At 37.3% G+C, this 18,807-nt stretch overlaps 1 protein-coding gene across 1 annotated transcript; it reads right to left on the minus strand.

Annotated features, from left to right (window-relative positions):
• LOC131968858 (tubby-related protein 1-like) lies at positions 1-12,248 on the minus strand. Its single transcript, XM_059329902.1, has 13 exons — positions 12,234-12,248; positions 9,879-10,011; positions 9,651-9,761; positions 9,380-9,508; positions 5,696-5,815; positions 5,391-5,546; positions 5,233-5,315; positions 4,934-5,098; positions 4,679-4,791; positions 4,029-4,137; positions 3,846-3,944; positions 2,002-2,173; positions 1-768 (listed from the first exon to the last, which is right to left on the minus strand). The coding sequence occupies exons 1-13, from the start codon at positions 12,246-12,248 to the stop codon at positions 635-637; spliced, it is 1,539 nt and encodes a 512-aa protein (XP_059185885.1). The 3' UTR covers positions 1-634.
• Between the last annotated feature and the right edge of the window lie 6,559 nt (positions 12,249-18,807).

The following is an 18,807-nucleotide window of genomic DNA, read 5'->3' on the forward strand; positions in this document are numbered from 1 at the left end:
CCCGAATTTAATGCATTCTGAATTTGTTTGTTTTACGTAACTATTTTGGAATCAGGGTTCTACAAAAGGTGCTATCCAAATAAAGTTTCCGAAACACCTGTTCTTTAAAAAAAAGTGAATCCTCTGTTAAAGCTATCTGTTGATATCTTACAGTGTAAGTCTTCACATACAATCTGATTATTGCCTTACAGAAACAAGGCATTCTCATTATGAATTCAATGTTTGGTGTGTGTTCCTTTCGAAGCTACATCTGACACAAGACATTAGTGAAGTACAGAAGAATACAATACAGCACAACAAAGCCGAAACACAACACAGTTTAACTTCTTTTAATGGTGTTAATAACCTTCATGATGGAGTTGAACCATCATCTCTCTCCAGTCACTGAAGTCCTCTGAAGTGTCTTTCTGAGACTCACAGAAATAGTGAATTACAGAGACATAAAGCCAGTTCCAGAGTCCCACACCCAGCAAGGCGACAGCGCAGCAGCAGCAGGTATCGTCACGTTCAAGGAACCATCGTTTATTATCGCCGCCTATCACAGGAAGTGTTAAAGGCGAGTCCAAGGAGTCACTGTGACGAGGGCGTGTTGCATACTGGTTTCCGTGTGAGTAGACACACGGGGATTTTTCTCTTACTCGCAGGCGATTTTTCCATCAAAGCTTGAGAGCGCGATGGCAAAGGCCTGCACGGCACACATCGGGTAGTTGAAGTCCAGCGTGAAAATGTCATCAGCTATTCGTCCAAACTGCATCACAATGTAGTCCACTGAAAGAGGCAAGGCATCGTTTAAATAGGGAGGTAGACATGAAATACTGAATGTTTGTTTGTTTGTTTAAATTAAAATATTTGGGGCTGAACATTATGTACGGAAATACCAAAGGAAAGTTATGAGAATAAGAGTCCACAGCTCTGTGAGGCTGGCCTCAGGCAAGTCAAAGTCAAATATATAAAGTCCAATATCACAAATCACAAGTTTGCCTCGGGGGGATATACACTGTACAGCATACGACACCCTCTGTTCTTTCAAGCCTCGCTTTGGATAAAGAAAGCTCAACAAATAAACGCCTGCAGGAAAAAAAGGCTCAATGCTGGATACAGCTGAATAAAAAATGAATTATATCTGAGAGTCCACTCAAACGCTGTCATGATATTTCACTAAAAAACAAAATAGTCAACCTCATGGTGGCGCCAGAGGAGAAGTCAGGTAGTCAGTAGGATTCGTCCTCTGGGGAACATGAATGCCTGCTAAAAAATTCATGTTAATCCCTCCAACTGTTGACTGGTCCACAGCCTGGACTAAAGCTGTGGGCAGACAGACATGGCCATCCCTGGGACCATGCAATATTATGAAGATGTTGTTGTTATTATTATTATTATTATTATTATTAGTATTAATATTGTGAGCTCTCACAGAGGCCCACTTCCTTTCTACATACATTTTAGAGTACTAGCCTTCAGTGTGTCACATGTTTCTAACTGGGTAACAATTTCTTTCAGTTATGTAGCTGAATGTATGTTTTTTGTGTGCGCCCAGATTATAAATTTACACAGGAAGATTCGTATTTATAAATAAAACCTTTTGGCATAATATCATTTATAATATTAATAATGCAAAAATATAAATATTTTTTGTTATGCAGAAATGTAGTTTCAAATCTGTGAAAACGTTTTTTTTTTCTTCTAATCTATAACATTAGGATAATAGGAAAAAATGATAATAAAAATAAGACATGGTTTTATTTTATTAGTGCACTGATAAACTTAAAATGTTTGACCCATGTTAAAGGCTCAAATGGTATAGTTTAGCAGTATAGATTTAACCCCTCTAAAGAGAAAGTAAAGCCATCTAATCAATCTTTGTTATTTTATAAGGTTTTAAATCTTTGTGAATTGTTGCTTCTTGGCAGTAAACTAAACTGGTTTGTATTTTCTAGTGAACAAACAGGAGTGTTTGTGTTGGTCGATCAATAGAAACAGAGTATAGATGCCAGTACTCACAGTCTTTGCTGTGGACTATCTGGAAGTTCTTGATGGAGGCCTGGGTGACCCTGCCGTTGAAGTTGAGCACATGAGACGCAGTTTCTTCGTTCCACACGGGCGTCTTGTTGTGAAGCTCGATCAGGTTTTCCATCCGTCTATTCTGGTGTCTTATCAACAAGCCGTCACATTCCTGCTCAGAATTGGAAAAACATAAATCAGGAAAACGCCAACAAAGTGTGATATGATTTTTCATGTGAGGTTTTGGCCTTGTGTTGCTCTCATGATACACAGACAACACAAGATAAAACAGACTGTGAGCAGTGTGGATTTGATGACACTGTGCACAGCAGTGGGGGGTTCTGGGATGACTGATTTTGCTAATGAGTCATGTGATGGTTTCACACCCATGAATCAACAAAATATCAAACACATTCTCACTCCCAACTATTCACATATGGATGCCTGCACTGCAAAAAGGGGGTGTTTAAAATCAAGATAAAAACACTAAATCTGAGGGAAATTATCTTGCTGCATGGACAGATAATTTAGAAATAAGCATGTTGTACGCTTAAAATAAGAAATTAACTCTTAAAACAAGATCAATTGAACTGGCCCGAGCAGAGTGCACAGAAAATTATTTGTTTCTTACCCTGAAAAAAAAAACTTTAGATTTAGAAGTGTTAGATAATTTATCTTTTTTTAAGAGTTAATTTCTTATTTTAAGTGTTAAAAATGCTTATTTCTAGATTCAACAATCTTAATTTAAGAAATCTTGTCAAGTGAAATTATCTGTCCATGCAGCAAGATAATTTCACTCAGTTTTAGTGTTTTTATCTTGTTTTTAGACGACACTTTTTTGCAGTGTGGTCAGGAGACTTTGGTGTCACTTTTTAACGCTTTGGAGTTTTTTGCTATTTTGGCCTTTTTGACTTTTCATTCTGCCTGTATATACCACTTAACAATTGTTTACCATGCCATAATGTTATAATTTTTATCAGGACAACCTCACTGATATGATCTGATAATTGTCGTTTTTTTCACTTTGACTTACTGGACCAACATTATGAACACAAAAAACAATTTTTTGTTGCAAATGTCAACACAGGTTACAACACAAATAAAGCATTTAAGAGGTAAAATGAGGATGACATCTAGTTATATATTTTTACAATTTGATTGAATTTCAAGCCTGTCCTTTAGAGAAAAGTTGACGTCAGGGCTCGGAGGTGCTTATCTTTTTGTTGGCAGTGAAGTTCAGAATAGATTTTAAGATTATTTTTTTGTTTTTAAAGCACTGCATGGAGTGACAGGAGGTTACATTGCTGAGCTGCTTATCCCCTTTTCCATCTCCTCAGATCTGGTGATAAATTACTGCTCTTCTTCCGGCTTTAAAATCTAAAGGTCAGTGAATACCAATTGACCAGTGAATTTCAGTTTTCAACCCAAAACTTTGAAAATCTCTTTACATTGATACATTTAAAACCCGTCTAAAGACCTATCTCTTTTATCTAGCCTTTTGATTTTTCACTTTTAAGACATGCCTGTTCACAGTCTGGCTTTTATATGTTTCGATTGTTTTATTTTTTGTGTTTGTGCTGTAGCTGTTTGTGATTTTTAGACATTCCGTGCTTTTACTTAAATTATTTTCTCTATGTTCTTACTTGATCATTTCTATGTTTTATTTGACCTGTTTCTGAAGCACTTTGGTCTATAAATAGACTTGCCTTGACTTGATAATCCCAATGACTCATTTATACTTTCTGGTGTAACACCCTGGTGTGTGACCTGGTCTGTTGAGTATTTTATTGTGTTAATTCTGCAGTTTTTCTGTTCTACTCAAAGCAGTAAAAATAAAATCTTACATTTCTTGGTCGAAGAGGTACTCGATCATTGTTCTTGTCCATTCCTGGGATGACGACCGTCATCCGTCTGGGTCCTTTCATCCCCAGGACGTTTGTTTCCTGATAAAATGAAAAAGTAAAACCTAAATTAACTGACATTAAAAAAAGTGTAGATTATTAACAATGAGCTGTCTAATGACTTACATAAATTATGCCTGCTAGTTCCTGCCGTGCATTAGACATGTCTGGAAGAGCTCTATCTGGATTCAGAGCGTTGTCAAATACTGTGAACTTAGTTCCCATTAAATTGGACCTGTGAATTTAAAAATAAAAAGTCACAGTCAAAGGATACCTGGCTGATATTACACATTCTGCACTGCAAAACAGGGGTGTCTAAAAACAAGATAAAAATACTAAATCTGAGGGACATTATCTTGCTGCATGGACAGATAATTTCACTTGACAAGATTTCTTAAATTACGATTGTTAAATCTAGAAATAAGCATGCTGGAATTAACTCTTAAAACAAGATAAATGATCTAACACTTCACAAAGGTTTTTTTTTTTATCTTGGTAAGAAACAAATAATTTGCAGTGCACTCTGCTCAGGCCAGTTCATCGCTGCTTGCAGCTTTAATTTATCTTGTTTTAAGAGATCATGTCTTATTTTAAGCGTACAACAGGCTTATTTCTAGATTTAATAATCGTAATTTAAGAAATCTTGTCAAGTGAAATTATCTGTCCATGCAGCAAGATCATTTCCCTCAGATTTAGTGCTTTTATCTTGTTTTTAGACACACCTTTTTGCAGCATGTATGCAGCTTCTGAATCAATTAATGCTATTTCCAATGTACCTTAGCTTTCCAACAAAATTCTCTCCACCTCTCGATAAATCTGTGGCATCAATGGAGATGAGGTAATTTGAAGTTGCAGATTTCTTTCTTTTCCTCCCAGCCAACAGGAATGTCTACAAGGAAAAAAAGATGAGCAGTGCTGTTAGATTGAAAGTGAGAGGGAAATATAATGTACACAAGTTTCTAAATGCACGCACAACAAATAAATCCCTAAAACTATGAACTATGAAACTGCACTAATGAGAAGTCCCTGACCTTTTTTTCATTGTCGAGGTGGAGGTAATACAGAGGGTAGAGGCTCTTGTCCATCCCTCTCTGGTCTCGAGTCACTCTGCATTTGATGGTCACGCCCTGCGGAGCCGGGTCCAACACAAACTTCTCCAAGTTGTCAAACTCAATCTCAGGTGATGGAGATCTCTCCTGGTGAAACAAAAAAAACAACAGGGTATTAACCTCATATTTAATCTCCCACACTGAAATTAAATGCTGGCTTGCTTGTGTCACTACTAATTACTAATTTTTTTATATATGGCTGAACTGTAGATTTGAGACACCTTTTTCTTCTTCCCTTTGCCCTTTTTCTTCTTTGATTTTTCTTCCTTTTCTGAGTCAGAATCGTCACTCTCTTCTGCCTTTGCTGAAACATAGAACAAAAATAGTTAAGATATTTGTGAGTGACTCAAAAATAAGATAATGGTTTTGGTGAACTTGCCTTTCTTCTTTGTCTTCTTGTCTTTGTCTTTGTCCTTGTCTTTGTCCTTGTCCTTGTCTCCTGTTTGGAACATGGATGCTGAACCGGCGGTCGATTTCTTCTTTGATTTGCTCGACTTTGTCTCCTCTTCACTGTCGTCACTGTCTGATTTGGCAGCTGCTCGGGGGACAGATATAAAGAGTTTTGATTGAATTTTATACATTTGTTAAGTCAACAATAACATTGAGATCTATATTAAGTCAGCTAAGATGGGAGAAACCATCTAGTTTTGAGTCGTTTGAGTCAGTTTATCAAAGTATAATCACCTTTCTTCTTGCTTTTTGACTCTTTTTCTCCATTTATCTGGAACATTGAAGCCGGTTCTTTCTTCTTCTCTTTCTCCTTTGACTTGGACTTCTTTTCTTTTCCATCAGAATCTTTGTCCTCTGAAATATTAGATTAAAAACATATTATGTGTCATTTATATTCATATCATTTTAAACCAAAGAAAAAGAAGATGATGAGGCAGCACACTGGGGAGAAGCCTGACATCACTTGCAGATATTTGCTCTGCTCTCAGTCAGAGTTTACATGCAAACAACACAAACCGAGAGCACAAAACTTGGAAGATGTCGAGGCAAAGTATGCCAAATTCCTCTCTGAAATCTAGTGGCACCAGACTCTGGAAACCTCAAAACCTCGATTACACTCACGATGCTGTCAACACTCTCTCTTAAAACATGTTGCACGATGACAAATCTGTCCCAACATGAACTCATATCTTTACTGTCTGTGCTGCCTCTACAGTTTTGGCAATAATGAACTTTAGGAATGGAAAGCATGAGGTAAACACGCTAGCGTGTCTAGTCACTGTTAAAAATAGCTTTAACTGGTTTGTCTAAATGTACATTCTTCCTTTAAATGCATAGTGTAACAATTTCTGATATATGAAGTCTATTATAAATACATACAACCCCCAGTCCATAGAAGTTGGGACAAATTAGGCCTATATTATGCCTTCTGTATTTTTCTATGTTATGTCATATACCACTTATATATTTAAATATATATACATTGATGTTCATACCACTACATGCAACAACTTATTTAATCTATTCAACATGCTAAAATATCTGTAAAAATGGGTTTAGGAAACACCAAAAACACAAAAAATACATATTAATAGTAAATGCCACATAGCAGAGATGTATATATATATATATATATATATATATATATATACACACACATATATATATATAATGTATAGATTTTTTATAGAATCAATGTATATGTCTTCTTTTTTATATTATTTTTTCTGCCTTATATACAGTATCTATGTGCCTGTACCTTGAGCTGCTGTGACATATACAATTTCCTCACTGCGGGATAAATAAAGTCACATCTTATCTCATCTCTTATCTTAAAATGTCAATAAAAAACAGATTGCATCTCATTCAGAAGAACAAAAGTTTATCAGTTTGAACATTTACCTCTTTAAACCCACCTGCTCGAGTAGGTTTAGGGGTAGGGAAAGGGGTTTGAGGTTAAAAAAAAAAAATATATTTCAGCCGAAGCTTATAATTGAAGAACTGTAAGGCCAAAATGCCCGTATGAGGCTTAATTTGAAAGGTAACAACCTCTTGTTTACGCAACTGTGCTTGTTTAGTGCATGGCTAAAACAAAACTGAAACCGAATCAGTTAAAAAAACAAAATATTTTTGGTCTTACCCCACCCTTAGCCTTGCAGATTTTAAGAGGTCTTTATACACTTTTCATTTGGATATATGTTACAAAGAATTAGCAAATGATTGCATTCTGTTTTAGTAACAACAATTAGACATGTCCTAACCTTTTTAGAATCAGGGTTGTACATGAGAAATGCTAAATAACAGAGTAGAAAAGTAAAGTGTATGGTTTGTTACCTTTTTAACCTGTAATAACTGATTTAGATAAAACCAGAGTTGTTGCAGAGTATTGTGAAAACTGAATAGTGAAATAATCCAAATATTGTAGGATGAACAGAGCACCTGGCTTTCCTTTACTTTACAGGAGGAGCAGGGAGGGAGCCACAAACACAAGTTAGAGCACGTATTCCTGAAATGACTGACAGCTGATCTGAGGTGGAGAAAGGTTAAGTTCAGCTTGGAGGCAAAAGCTCTGGAGACGATCCAACCAAATTAACAGAAAGAAAAAAAAACAGCAACACTCTGAGTTTTATCTTACAGTAATTAAGTGTAATCATAATAAAGTCATATCCCTGCACTGATACTCACTAAATTCCAGCTAAAGTCAAAGGAATAACAAGTTAAATACATATAAAGTATTCTCTCTCCACACTTAGTTGTTTTTTTAAACAAATTTTTGTTCCGATGCACTGGATGAATATTTCAGGACTAGACTGGTTTACCACCAAGCTATTGGTTCTGTGGTGCTTTGAGCTTGGAGTTGAACTTTTTTGGCTTATTGCACCACTGAGGAACTTTCATAAGAATGAATGAGGCCCCACTTCAAACGCTGCTTCCAGTTGCCTGTATGCATCCATGCATGAAGGAAAGCTGAACACTAGTTGGCAGATCCCTTAAGGGTTCACAAAAGTTATCACAATTCACCATGATGGCAACATGAATGTCTCGACCAAATTTCATGGCAATCGATCCAGCGGCTGTGGCTCAGTTGGTAGAGAAGTCGTTGTGTGCATGAATGGGTGAATGAGCGCAGTCTGTTGTGGAAAGCGCTTTGGATAAAAGCGCTATATAAGTGCGGTTCATTTACCAATAGTTGACATTTCATTCAAAACCATAATGGTGGTGCTACATAGCTTGGGTATACCCATGCTGACTAGCGCCCTCGATTTCATTTCAAACTGCAAGGTGGCATGGCCATGGCCGATTGTTAGCCCTGCTTTTGGTATCCAATCACAGAACAGGGAGGGGCGGCAAGACAATGACGCATACTATTGGACAGATGGAAGCTTGTAGTTTGCTTACGGATCCAACATGACTGCAGCAGATGCGAAGCTCTCTTTCGATCTAGCTGTAGACAGTGTAGTTTGGAGGAAAAGTTTATTTTAAAAGAAGAACAATGTTTGGCTTTACACTCCTTTATCACCACCAAAAAGGATGTTTTAGCCTTGCTTCCAACAGGATTTGGCAAAAGCCTAATCTACCAACTAGCCCCGTTAGTGGCTAAGATAGTGGGATTTAGCGATTGGCTAAGAGCTACATACAGATACTTATGATAGACATTCGTAGCGCCCAATAAACAGCTCTGGACGATCGTAAACCACGCCTCCTCTACGGAGAAATGAATAGGTGGTCTCCAGACTATATCTCATTTGTGATATAGTCTGGCCAGATTAGGTGCTACAGGAAAGAACAATCACCCCAGTCAGTCTCACCCTTTTGGGACCGTGAATGTCTGTACTACATAAAATAAATGCTATTGGGACCAGCCTACAACACTATGTACCCAAACTTTAAATCCTCTTTCAACTTCAACCGAGACTAAAATGGGTAATAACACAATTCTCCTCACAGTTCTCTTTCCTTTTAGATCTCATGCTTGAAAAAGATCAATTGAGTCATTCAAAGTCCTCAATCATTTCTCAATAAAGTCATTGTGTACGTAAGCAAGCCTGATGGCTGATCAGTTTTTTCTGATAATTGAGAATTTGGAAAATAGTTTGGAAAAAAAAAAACCTTTAAGCATCTCACGCCATTTCTGCAGACCTCCTGCAAAGTAAAAGTGCTGCATAGGCCAAAAACTTCCATTAACGTAACTTTAAGTAGAATTAAGGAAATTGTCAGTATTTTTGACCATTTTAACAACATTTTCCATGGTTGGTTACTGAAGGCAGGCTTCTCGCTTCAATGCCATGTTCTGTTGCCTCTGCTGCTACCAAGTCAGTCAGTGTTTCCACTACACTCACCATTACACAATAAAATCACTTAATCCTCTTAACAACATAACTGTTGTTTGGATCACACTGCTAATGCTCTTGGCCATACCTTTAGATTTAGATTTCTTTTCTTTGGTAGAAGTTGCAGATGGAGTGCTGTCCTTTGTTGTCTTTTTCTTGGTCTTCTTTTTAGGGGTGTCTTCATCTTCGTCATCATCATCGTCATCTGTGCCTGAGCCTGCTGAAATGGATTTAGTAGACTATTGTTTTTGTTTTTGATTCCCAAAATACATTCAATTTAAGTGTGTATTTGTATGGCATTTAATTAAAGTCTTAACGTTTATCACAGTCCCAGTTTTAAAATGCCACTAATGACGTACCTTTCTTCTTTTTTGGAGCACTTTTGGCTTTCTTTTTTGGCTCTTTCTCTTTCTCCTTCTCTGGTTCTTCGTTATCTTTTTCTGCTTTCTTTTTCTTCACCTTCTTTCCATCTATAATGTTGATAAGCAAACAGCAGATTAACCGATGTGGTTAAATCAGAGTAGAGATAGAGAAACATGCAAAACATCACAGTTTCTTATCTGCTTTCATCGTAGGGAGTTGCTTACTCTGGATGGCAGGACTTTCCTCTTCGGATACATCCTCACTTTTTTTGGTCTTTGTTTTTTTGGGCTTGGCCTCTTTTGCATTCAGCTTGGCCTCCGTTGTGCCATTTGTCTCCTCTTTCTTCTTTTTTGGCTTCTAGGATTTTTTTCTTTAATGACACAAAACAGATTACAGGTGAGACTCGTGGAAGAAGGACAGGTGAGCAGAGAAAGATGGCCAAGACTGGCAAAAAAGAAACATTACTAAATAAACATCAGCATTTACAAATCTTTAGCAATAATAATTACTCACCATTACAAGTCAAATGTGAGGGAAAGCAAGTGGCAGAAAGGAAAAAAGATTTAGACAAAATGCATTTTTACTACAGTGATCAATACTGTTTAGTATAAAATATAACTTACTAATTTTATGTTTTAATGGTGTAATTAAATTGGATAAAGAATATCCTCAAATTAGTTCAAAAAGACAGTTGAAAATGTAATATTCACTACGATGGTTTACCCACAGGAAGTGAGTGATGCAACAGGACATGAGGTAATAATGATACAATGTATTTCCTATAATTAAATAATCTTTCTTAATAATGCAATTTTGTAACTCACAAACAAAAAACAAGTTGCAAAACCATTTTATGCAACTTGCTCAAGCCCCTAATGAGGTAGGCCTACAACACATCACACATATTAGAAGACAAAAGACTGCAAGCCAATTCCTCCTGAAAGAAATAAATGATTAATCTACTGAGGACAATATAAGGAAAGTCAAAATTTTAAAATCTTCACAACTCTCTCCAGTTTGCTGTTCTCTCTTCTTCACTTGTGATCTAAGCTTTCATCTGGCTCGTCTAGACACAAGCTTAAGGTAAAGTGGAAAGGGGGCTCAGGACCCTGACCCTTCGTCCTCCAACACGTGTTCTGACATGAATTTGTCTATTTGAAGATTTTTATAGTACCACAAAATACTCAAATATATCCATCTTAAAATGAATAAAAAAGGAGCCCAGGTGTGTTTTACAAAGCTTGTCCGAAGTGCGAAGAGTCTAAAGGACAAAGCGACAGGAACAACGTGTCACAGAGAAGGAGGTCAGTGTGATTGCGGTCGACAGGGACAGTAAAGGTAATCCTATTAGTAGTAGATCCTGCATCGATGGAGCTTTATTTGTGTTCTCTGACAATCCACAACTCAGAGTTATGGCAGCAGATTTGGCATTTTGTAATGACTTGTATAAAAATGTATCACGTTATTCAATTCTACCTAAAGAAGCACATTTATCTTTTACATTTTTATACAGATTTTCCTCACACAACTCAACTTTCAAATTAGCATCCTCTATGAACACTATGATACTTGCATATTGTATCTGTCCCAACAAAATAAACACTAAATGACTTATAAAAAAGATTTTTGTAAAATTTCTTTCCTGCTGTATTTAAAGCCTGTAAAAAAACAAAACGATTTTGCAGCTGCCACAGAGTATTTTTCAAATGCTTGGTTCTAATTCTACTCTGCTGTTCTGAGCTTTATGCATTGCTTTATAAATTCTGGTTGAGCTGACTGGTTGCCTACTTACTTATGATACAATAATTACCTTCAGTATTGGGTAAAAGGGTCAAGTACTTTTGATCTAGTGTCTGCATTTAATGATGCAAGATCTGCTTGAATATTAACTAAAAAAAAGTTATTGATACATCATTTGATAAGTAAATGGAGCAGGCATTAAAGAAGGAACTTGGATAAGAATGAAATGCTGTGTGGACGTCACCACAGTAGCACAGTAAGCGCTTTGGGTAGCTGGATTACTGGCAGCCTTCAATCCCTCATGCGTGCTTTTGCAGATGCATTGCACAGCAGATGAGTTGCAAACATTTGGACATTGTCAATAGATGCAACTTAATCTCAGATATTTTCCATGCTGTAGCTGCCAAGAGGGATGTTTTTTCCAGTTTTAAAGCCACATCTGAATATTGTTTGTTAGAAATTCCTCTTATTAAATGCCTCTCATGGTGGCTTTTGTATACAGAGCCGTTACCTCACATGTGGGTCAGAGATTATTGTCTCTATAAGCATTCCTCTAAATGTCATTGATTCAGATTTAAATAACTCAAGTATTCTACATTACAAACTTAACACAGTTTTTTTTATAGAGACTTTTATAGAGACTTTAACTCTGCATGGGCAGTCCAACTGTAATTGTTGCATGACAAAAGCAAACAGTTAATTGACTCTTATTAGAGTAAATTAAATGTATCCCTTATGTCACTTCACATAAATCATTACATGTCATCACACATGCATTATCATCATAATTGGTAGTCAATAAAGAAAACATCGACAAAACCACAACCCCACCCTTTTACCTTCTCTGCAGACATGGTGTGGCCTCTGACTTCAGCCCTACCACTGCTTCTTTTTAGAGGTTAGAAAATAAAAAACCAGGCTTCCCAGCGGAGATAATGAAAGAGTGAGAATGCCCTGTACTCACTGAGTCTCCATCAGCAGAAAGTTGTTAATAGGATTTATGTGTAAAGCCATCTGCTCTGTAGGAACACGTCAACGGGAGAAACCAACAAAGGCTCGGGAGGAGGGAGAAGACTTGTTTATCTCCAGTGTCCACTGTCCACAGACTGCATTTGGGGTTACTCATACACACTCACACCTATTGTACTGTAGGTCAGGCTGCCAGCAGTATCTGGAGCTGAAGTCTAACTCCTTTTCTTACTGATTACATTTTCAAGAGATGGAAAAATACAAGATTTACCTGAACTTTCAGCCGTGGGTCTGGGGAAGAATCCTCATCCTCTCGAATCCTGAGGCAAAAACAATGATAAAAACATGATAGTTAAATCTGACGATAAAACATTTATTGCAACTGTGTAATTTTGGTGTGAACAAAAATACTTAACGTACCTAAAAAAAGAAGATTTTTTATTTCATTACACAGTAGAACTTGCTCTTACGTATGATGGGCTGTAACCAACAATTGTGATCATTTACCAATTTACTTGTCATTTAGTTCCTTGACTTGTCATTTGGTGCATAAAATGGTATAAAAGCATATAATGAAGCTCAAGTTGGCATATTTAAATTGCTTATTTTGTTCAACCGATAGTCCAAACCCAACAAGATTTAATACCACAAGAAGCTAAAACGGAAAAAAGAGAAAACTCAAATAGCATGTTCCCCCCAAAAAAAATGTGTAACACTTTTTTTTTGCATTACATGACAATAGCTATATATGTTTATTACATACTTTTATATGTATTTGTACACAGACATTTTTGCAGTAGGCCTGCTATGATAAGTACTTTTTTTTGGGCAATGTGTTGTCCCAGAAATAATTGCAATTAACAGAATTATTTTAACTATTTTATCATTGCATAATAAGGCAAGCATACCTATTCAAAACACAATCAACTTTTAATTAAAGTACATACTTAGACACTGGAATTGGAAGGTGAAATAAATAGTTGAAATATCCAAATATAGAAAATAAAAATGAAATGAAACCATAAAACCAAAACTATAAATATAATGGACTCTCTGGCTCTGTTAACAAAAATACACTTAAACATAACTCAAGCATTAGGCAATGGGATAAAAATAATGCGTATAAATTATTATTAATACAATAAATTTCCAAACAGGCAATATACTGTCAATCCAGTTCCTCGATTGTTTGGACCTTAGTGAACTTCAATGTAGATTTCTCTGTTCATTTGCTTTAGGCACTGTGAAATGTCAGTGACATTTGTAAACACAACAGGCAATATCAAACAATATATGAGCATGACCTCAATTATTTTTGCTGAGCTTGATGGGTTGATATTGGAGTTACTGTGACAGGCCTATTTTGCATTACAGTTATTTGCAAACTCCATCTGTGACATTCTAATAAAGCACCATGCCATACAAAACAAGACACTTTCACCATCCATCCATCCATTTTTTTGCTATCTCACACTGCTCCCTTCAGCCCACTGACCTCTATAGTACAAAGCTTCATTAACAGGTCACACAGGTTATGGGAAGTGGACCTAAGCTGCTCTGCCTGACAGCGACAGGTAAAGCTTTCCTGTGATATTTATGGGTTTAGCGCCGCTTGGTGAGTATCAGTGGAAACCAGGACATGGTTAAGCGTTAACAACCATTCAGAAAACCACAAGGCCTCAGGTTAGACTAAACGAAGGCACGCGGAGGAGATCCAACACTTAGATGGTCTCATATGAAAAATGCTTGGATTTCACATTGTTGTGTGGTGATGTTGACATACCTGTCCTGTGTCCAGGCTTCTTTCACGATGTGATTGTGGAGGGGCATGGCTGATGTGTAAAGAGGGTACAAAATATTTGGATTTTGGTCTTAATGAGCAGAAATGACAAAGGGTACTGACTGAGAATATCTAATGCAAATAACTACATTTAAGTATTGGTATGAATATAAAAACATGCATTAATAGAAATCTCTCACCAAGGATGTTGTGGCTTTTCTAGGCAGCAGTGTGACTGTCTCCATCCGGTTTGTGTCAATGCCCACACAGCTCCCTACATCCTGTAGCCCACAGTGGGGTCACATGACCCGACTTCTAAGAGGATTTTTAACAAAGCAATAGGTTTCCCCCCCGTCGACTACCACACAACCAGAATACCCTTCAACTGGGATTACTCTAATCAGCTACTCACCATCTGTGAGCATTTCTGTCGAGGTTCCCAAGAAACAGAAATATGGTTTCTGTATAAATTCACTTTACTGGGAAAAAGGAAACTTAATTAGCTTATTCCTATTTTTCCTCTTTAGAAATGAGCATTGCGAATCACCAACTGGGAACCATTATTTCTGCAGCTGGGCATCATTTGTGTGTGGCAAATGAACCACTGAATAGGACCGTTCCCTCATATTTAGATCAGCAATATTCCTACAGTCATCAATTCAGCAGTTATTATACTCAGAATAACTATAAACACAGTTGAACATCTACATTACAGTTTGGTTTTACTTACAAAAGCTTGGTGATATGGAATGCTCTGCCATCTAATTTTTCAAAATTAGCAATTGTACAATTCAGCAGTGTTTGTTTTCTGAGTCATTTTAATTTTATTTAATTATGTACGTGTATACAATATGGATGTCTACTGCTTGTGCAATCTTGTCTTAAGTCTTTCTCTCAATGCCATTATTTTAATATTTTTCTATTTTTTTTCTAATGATTTCAAGCCCCTTCTTGGTTATTGCACTTCTCCATCACATTCTTTGTTATTTATGTATATTCATTTGCAACAAATTTAAACAAGTAACTTCGTTTTTTATAGCACCTTTCACAGATGAAAAAAGAAAAGCGCTCAACATTAAAAATAGATAAACAACAAAGCAATAAAAAAAAGACAAGATTAAAATCACAGCAGCAGCATGTAAACAAGGGCTACATTTATATGTAGGTGTGTATCGCTAAATCAGGATAAAAGTGATCAAAACGCTACTTTGTGGCCAGAAGGTCTCTTGTTTTGATTCCAGACAAACTGGGAAGGTCCAGGTATAAAAGCAGGAAAACGGAAAGAAAAGTTCTCATCAGTTGAGTTATGTTCCAACCTCAACTTGCTCCAATGGAACGGCTCAGTGAAGTTGAATGTGGTTCAAAAATGTGGCCTGTGAACTTCCTTATATCAATAAAGATTTTATAAAAGAAGAGTCAGTGCAGTATATTACAACAAAGTGTGATTTCCTCAGTCAACCACCAGATGCTGCTGCACCCCAAGAGACAAAAAACAAAGCAAGAAGCAGCTGTGAGGCACCAGGGGGCACATGGAGGTAATGTAACTTACATATTTGAAAAACTCTGACTAAACCTCAATTGTAATATCTGAAAAAGTTTAAAAGATAATTATTTGTCGTGGAAGGTCGTTTTCTACAACCTCGACCCCAATCTCAGTCTGTCTGGTTGCAGTTTCAGAGCTCACAAGAGGAGATGGGAGGAGAGTAACCACAGCTGAAGTGAACAATAACACATGTGATAGGAAATAAAGAAGGAAAAGTTATGTGTTTTGTAGTTTTATAAGGCCAGGCTCTTTGTCTCTCCACATCATCGTGCTGCTCACGATGTCTAGTCTGCTGACTGTTGAAAAGGGTCTAGACTAATGGCTTTGCTGGCATTTCTGCAAACGCTTGACAGTAACATGGCAGTTGGCAGGCGGCCTAAGGAAGGCCAGCGACCTCAAGGGAGCAGCGGAGAAGCCATCAAGATCTTAAAGAGACAGAAACTGCTGTGTGTTTCTCACCATACACTGTGATTCAAATCCATTTTCATGTCAGTTGTACTTTATTACTGTGAGCAAGATGGTAAACATTGTAGAAGCAACGAGAAGCAGCAGGAGTATACCAGAGAGGCCGTAAAAGCAGCTCTTACTATACCAACAACTGTAACAACAAGCCTGACTGAAATGAAAACACATTAATCAAAGTTATGGGGAAACAGGGACTATTCAAAGCAGTTGTACAAACACTAAGCCAGGAAGAATTATGTTAAATACATAAAGGTAGAGCTTCCAGTGGCAGTGACCTGTGTTTGAGGAGGGGGTATGATGATGATATTTTAGTTCACTCATGGGCTGAGTGCTGAAACAGCACGTTGTTGAGGACGTGAACCCAGTGGCACTGTAAAGCCGGGTGAATCATCAACTTAGAGCGGGCACGTATCTCAGGAAGGACAAACAATGAAGACGAAACAGGAAAATCTGGGTTAAATGAGTCCATCCCCAACGGAGGGATTGTTCGAGAAAGGTGGAGGGCTACAAAAGAAGACAATGGCAGGAGGTCTTGTCCATTCATTCGAAATGGAAAGATGCCATTCAGGTGCAAAAATAGTCTCTTGGGTTGAGGATGAAATCAAACTCACAATCTTACACTGTTGATTCAACAAGGTCAAGCAAGAAATATGGAGAGATAAGGTTATTTTTAACACCGGTGTGGAAAACAATATACATGTTGGTCTGAGGGTGGCGCAAGAAGAAACGCTTTTACGCTTTTTAGGAGAATTTCTTCTACAGTTGGATAAATATTGTGATGCACTGTAGGTTATTGACTGCATTGTATAAAGTATCACAGAATCACTGTATCCTGATACCATCATTATCGAGGGAAAAATATCGTGAAAGTATCATATCATGAGAGATTCTGTCATTTTCGCCTCTACTTTAGTCAGATAGAAGCCAATAATTGGTTAATTTATCAGCCTGAAGTGGAAAACTGCTGATTCACCGTGATATCTGTGCCTATCATTGGCTGATACCGAGCCTCCGATAACGGCTGTGCAAAGTTTTCATTACTCTTCAGGTTTTAGAACATGCTAGTTGTAGACTCGCCAACAAAGACCGCTGGAGTGATGATGTAGTTTTGGAGGCAAACTCAGGAGTTAGCATCATACTGGTTCCTTTGACTAAAGGGAAAATAACTCTGTGGCAAACTAAAGTTTATGATGCGAAAAAAAAAAAGATTTCCAAAGCAGCACAAATAAAAGTCTTCTGAAATTATGTTTATGCCATTCTGTTAAGAGGCCTTAACAGTTTTAATTGGGATATTATTTGTCAAAAAAGAAAACGTATCACTTGTACTATTACAAGAGATATCACTGATAAAGTGAAATGTATAATCAGAACTTCACATAGGAAATGTAACGCTTAAATGAAATGGCTCCGCTCATATTGTGCCCAGGTTTCCCACTGTGTGATTTTCTGCTGCTGTCTCAGGAGCTGAGGTATCAAGTTTCTATTCCTTTCAGCACAAAATTATCTCTTTATGTGCACACATCTGGTCTTAACTGGACTAAAGGGTTGGCTTGGTGATAAGATAAGAGACAAACACTGAAACAAAGGTTCCCCATGAAGGCTCGAGCAGCAACGTGCCAAATCTAATAAAGCGTAAATTGAGAACATCCCTTCTCTCACTCTGTTCCTTGTTAATAAAATCTTCTCGGCAACACAATAGGGGATCATATTATGGCTATACAACACGTAGTGCATTACTTGCCCTTATTGACCCACATGAGAGGAAAATTGGAGGGGAGGCCATTGAAATATACAATGACATGCTCAGTGCTCATGACGTCACTACTGTATTGTATGAGGGCTCTTAAACTGGATGGTCCCAGTGGACACTGGCGCCATAGAGACTATTAAGGCCAACTCACACTCAAAATATACTACAATAGATCCTGATGCATACCCATACATACGCTGTCAAGCACATGGATACATTATATTAAAGGGACAGTTCTCCTCCAATCAAAATCATATGTTTTCTCTCCTATTTGTAATGCTATTTATCGCTTACAGATTGTTTTAGGGTTGGTTTCTGTGTGAAGGATAGATGTCTGTCTTGTCTCTAATATAATGGAACTAGATGGCACTGGACTTTTGTGATATATGCACAGTTTATTGTATCAAACAGCTGGGAGAGCATGTTTTCACATCATCAGTGTTTGGCAGCATCCTGCATACTTACTGTACATTCCAAACATGCTTGTGCTTTTTTATAACCACTGAGAAGGAGCAGTTGTTTCTTTCACGCTTTACAGTAGGTCATGTGATCTTTACATCCTTCCCATTGCATAGATAGTTGTGTGAAGGGTCAATGGGTTTCTGAAGTACAGAGAACCAAGCTTAAAAACTTTTAGTCTTTTTAGTCCAGCAGGAAACAAAGAAAAAAGACTGCCTCACTGTCATTTCTCAATGTTTATATATATGGGTCAATTATCATGCTAAAAATGTACTGCAACCAGACTTGTCATTATTTAACTTATGGGCACACTAAGGTAAACAAAACATATGCTGATAGATCTCCTTCCTGCCTGCTCCTCCTGGCAATACACAGTGCTTAAGAGAACTGTGTGTGCCATATGACACCTGCACAGAGATGTTACAATACTGTAAGTACACCATTAAG

This window comes from Centropristis striata, chromosome 3 (assembly GCF_030273125.1).
Source record: "Centropristis striata isolate RG_2023a ecotype Rhode Island chromosome 3, C.striata_1.0, whole genome shotgun sequence".
NCBI classification, from domain to species: Eukaryota; Metazoa; Chordata; class Actinopteri; order Perciformes; family Serranidae; genus Centropristis; species Centropristis striata.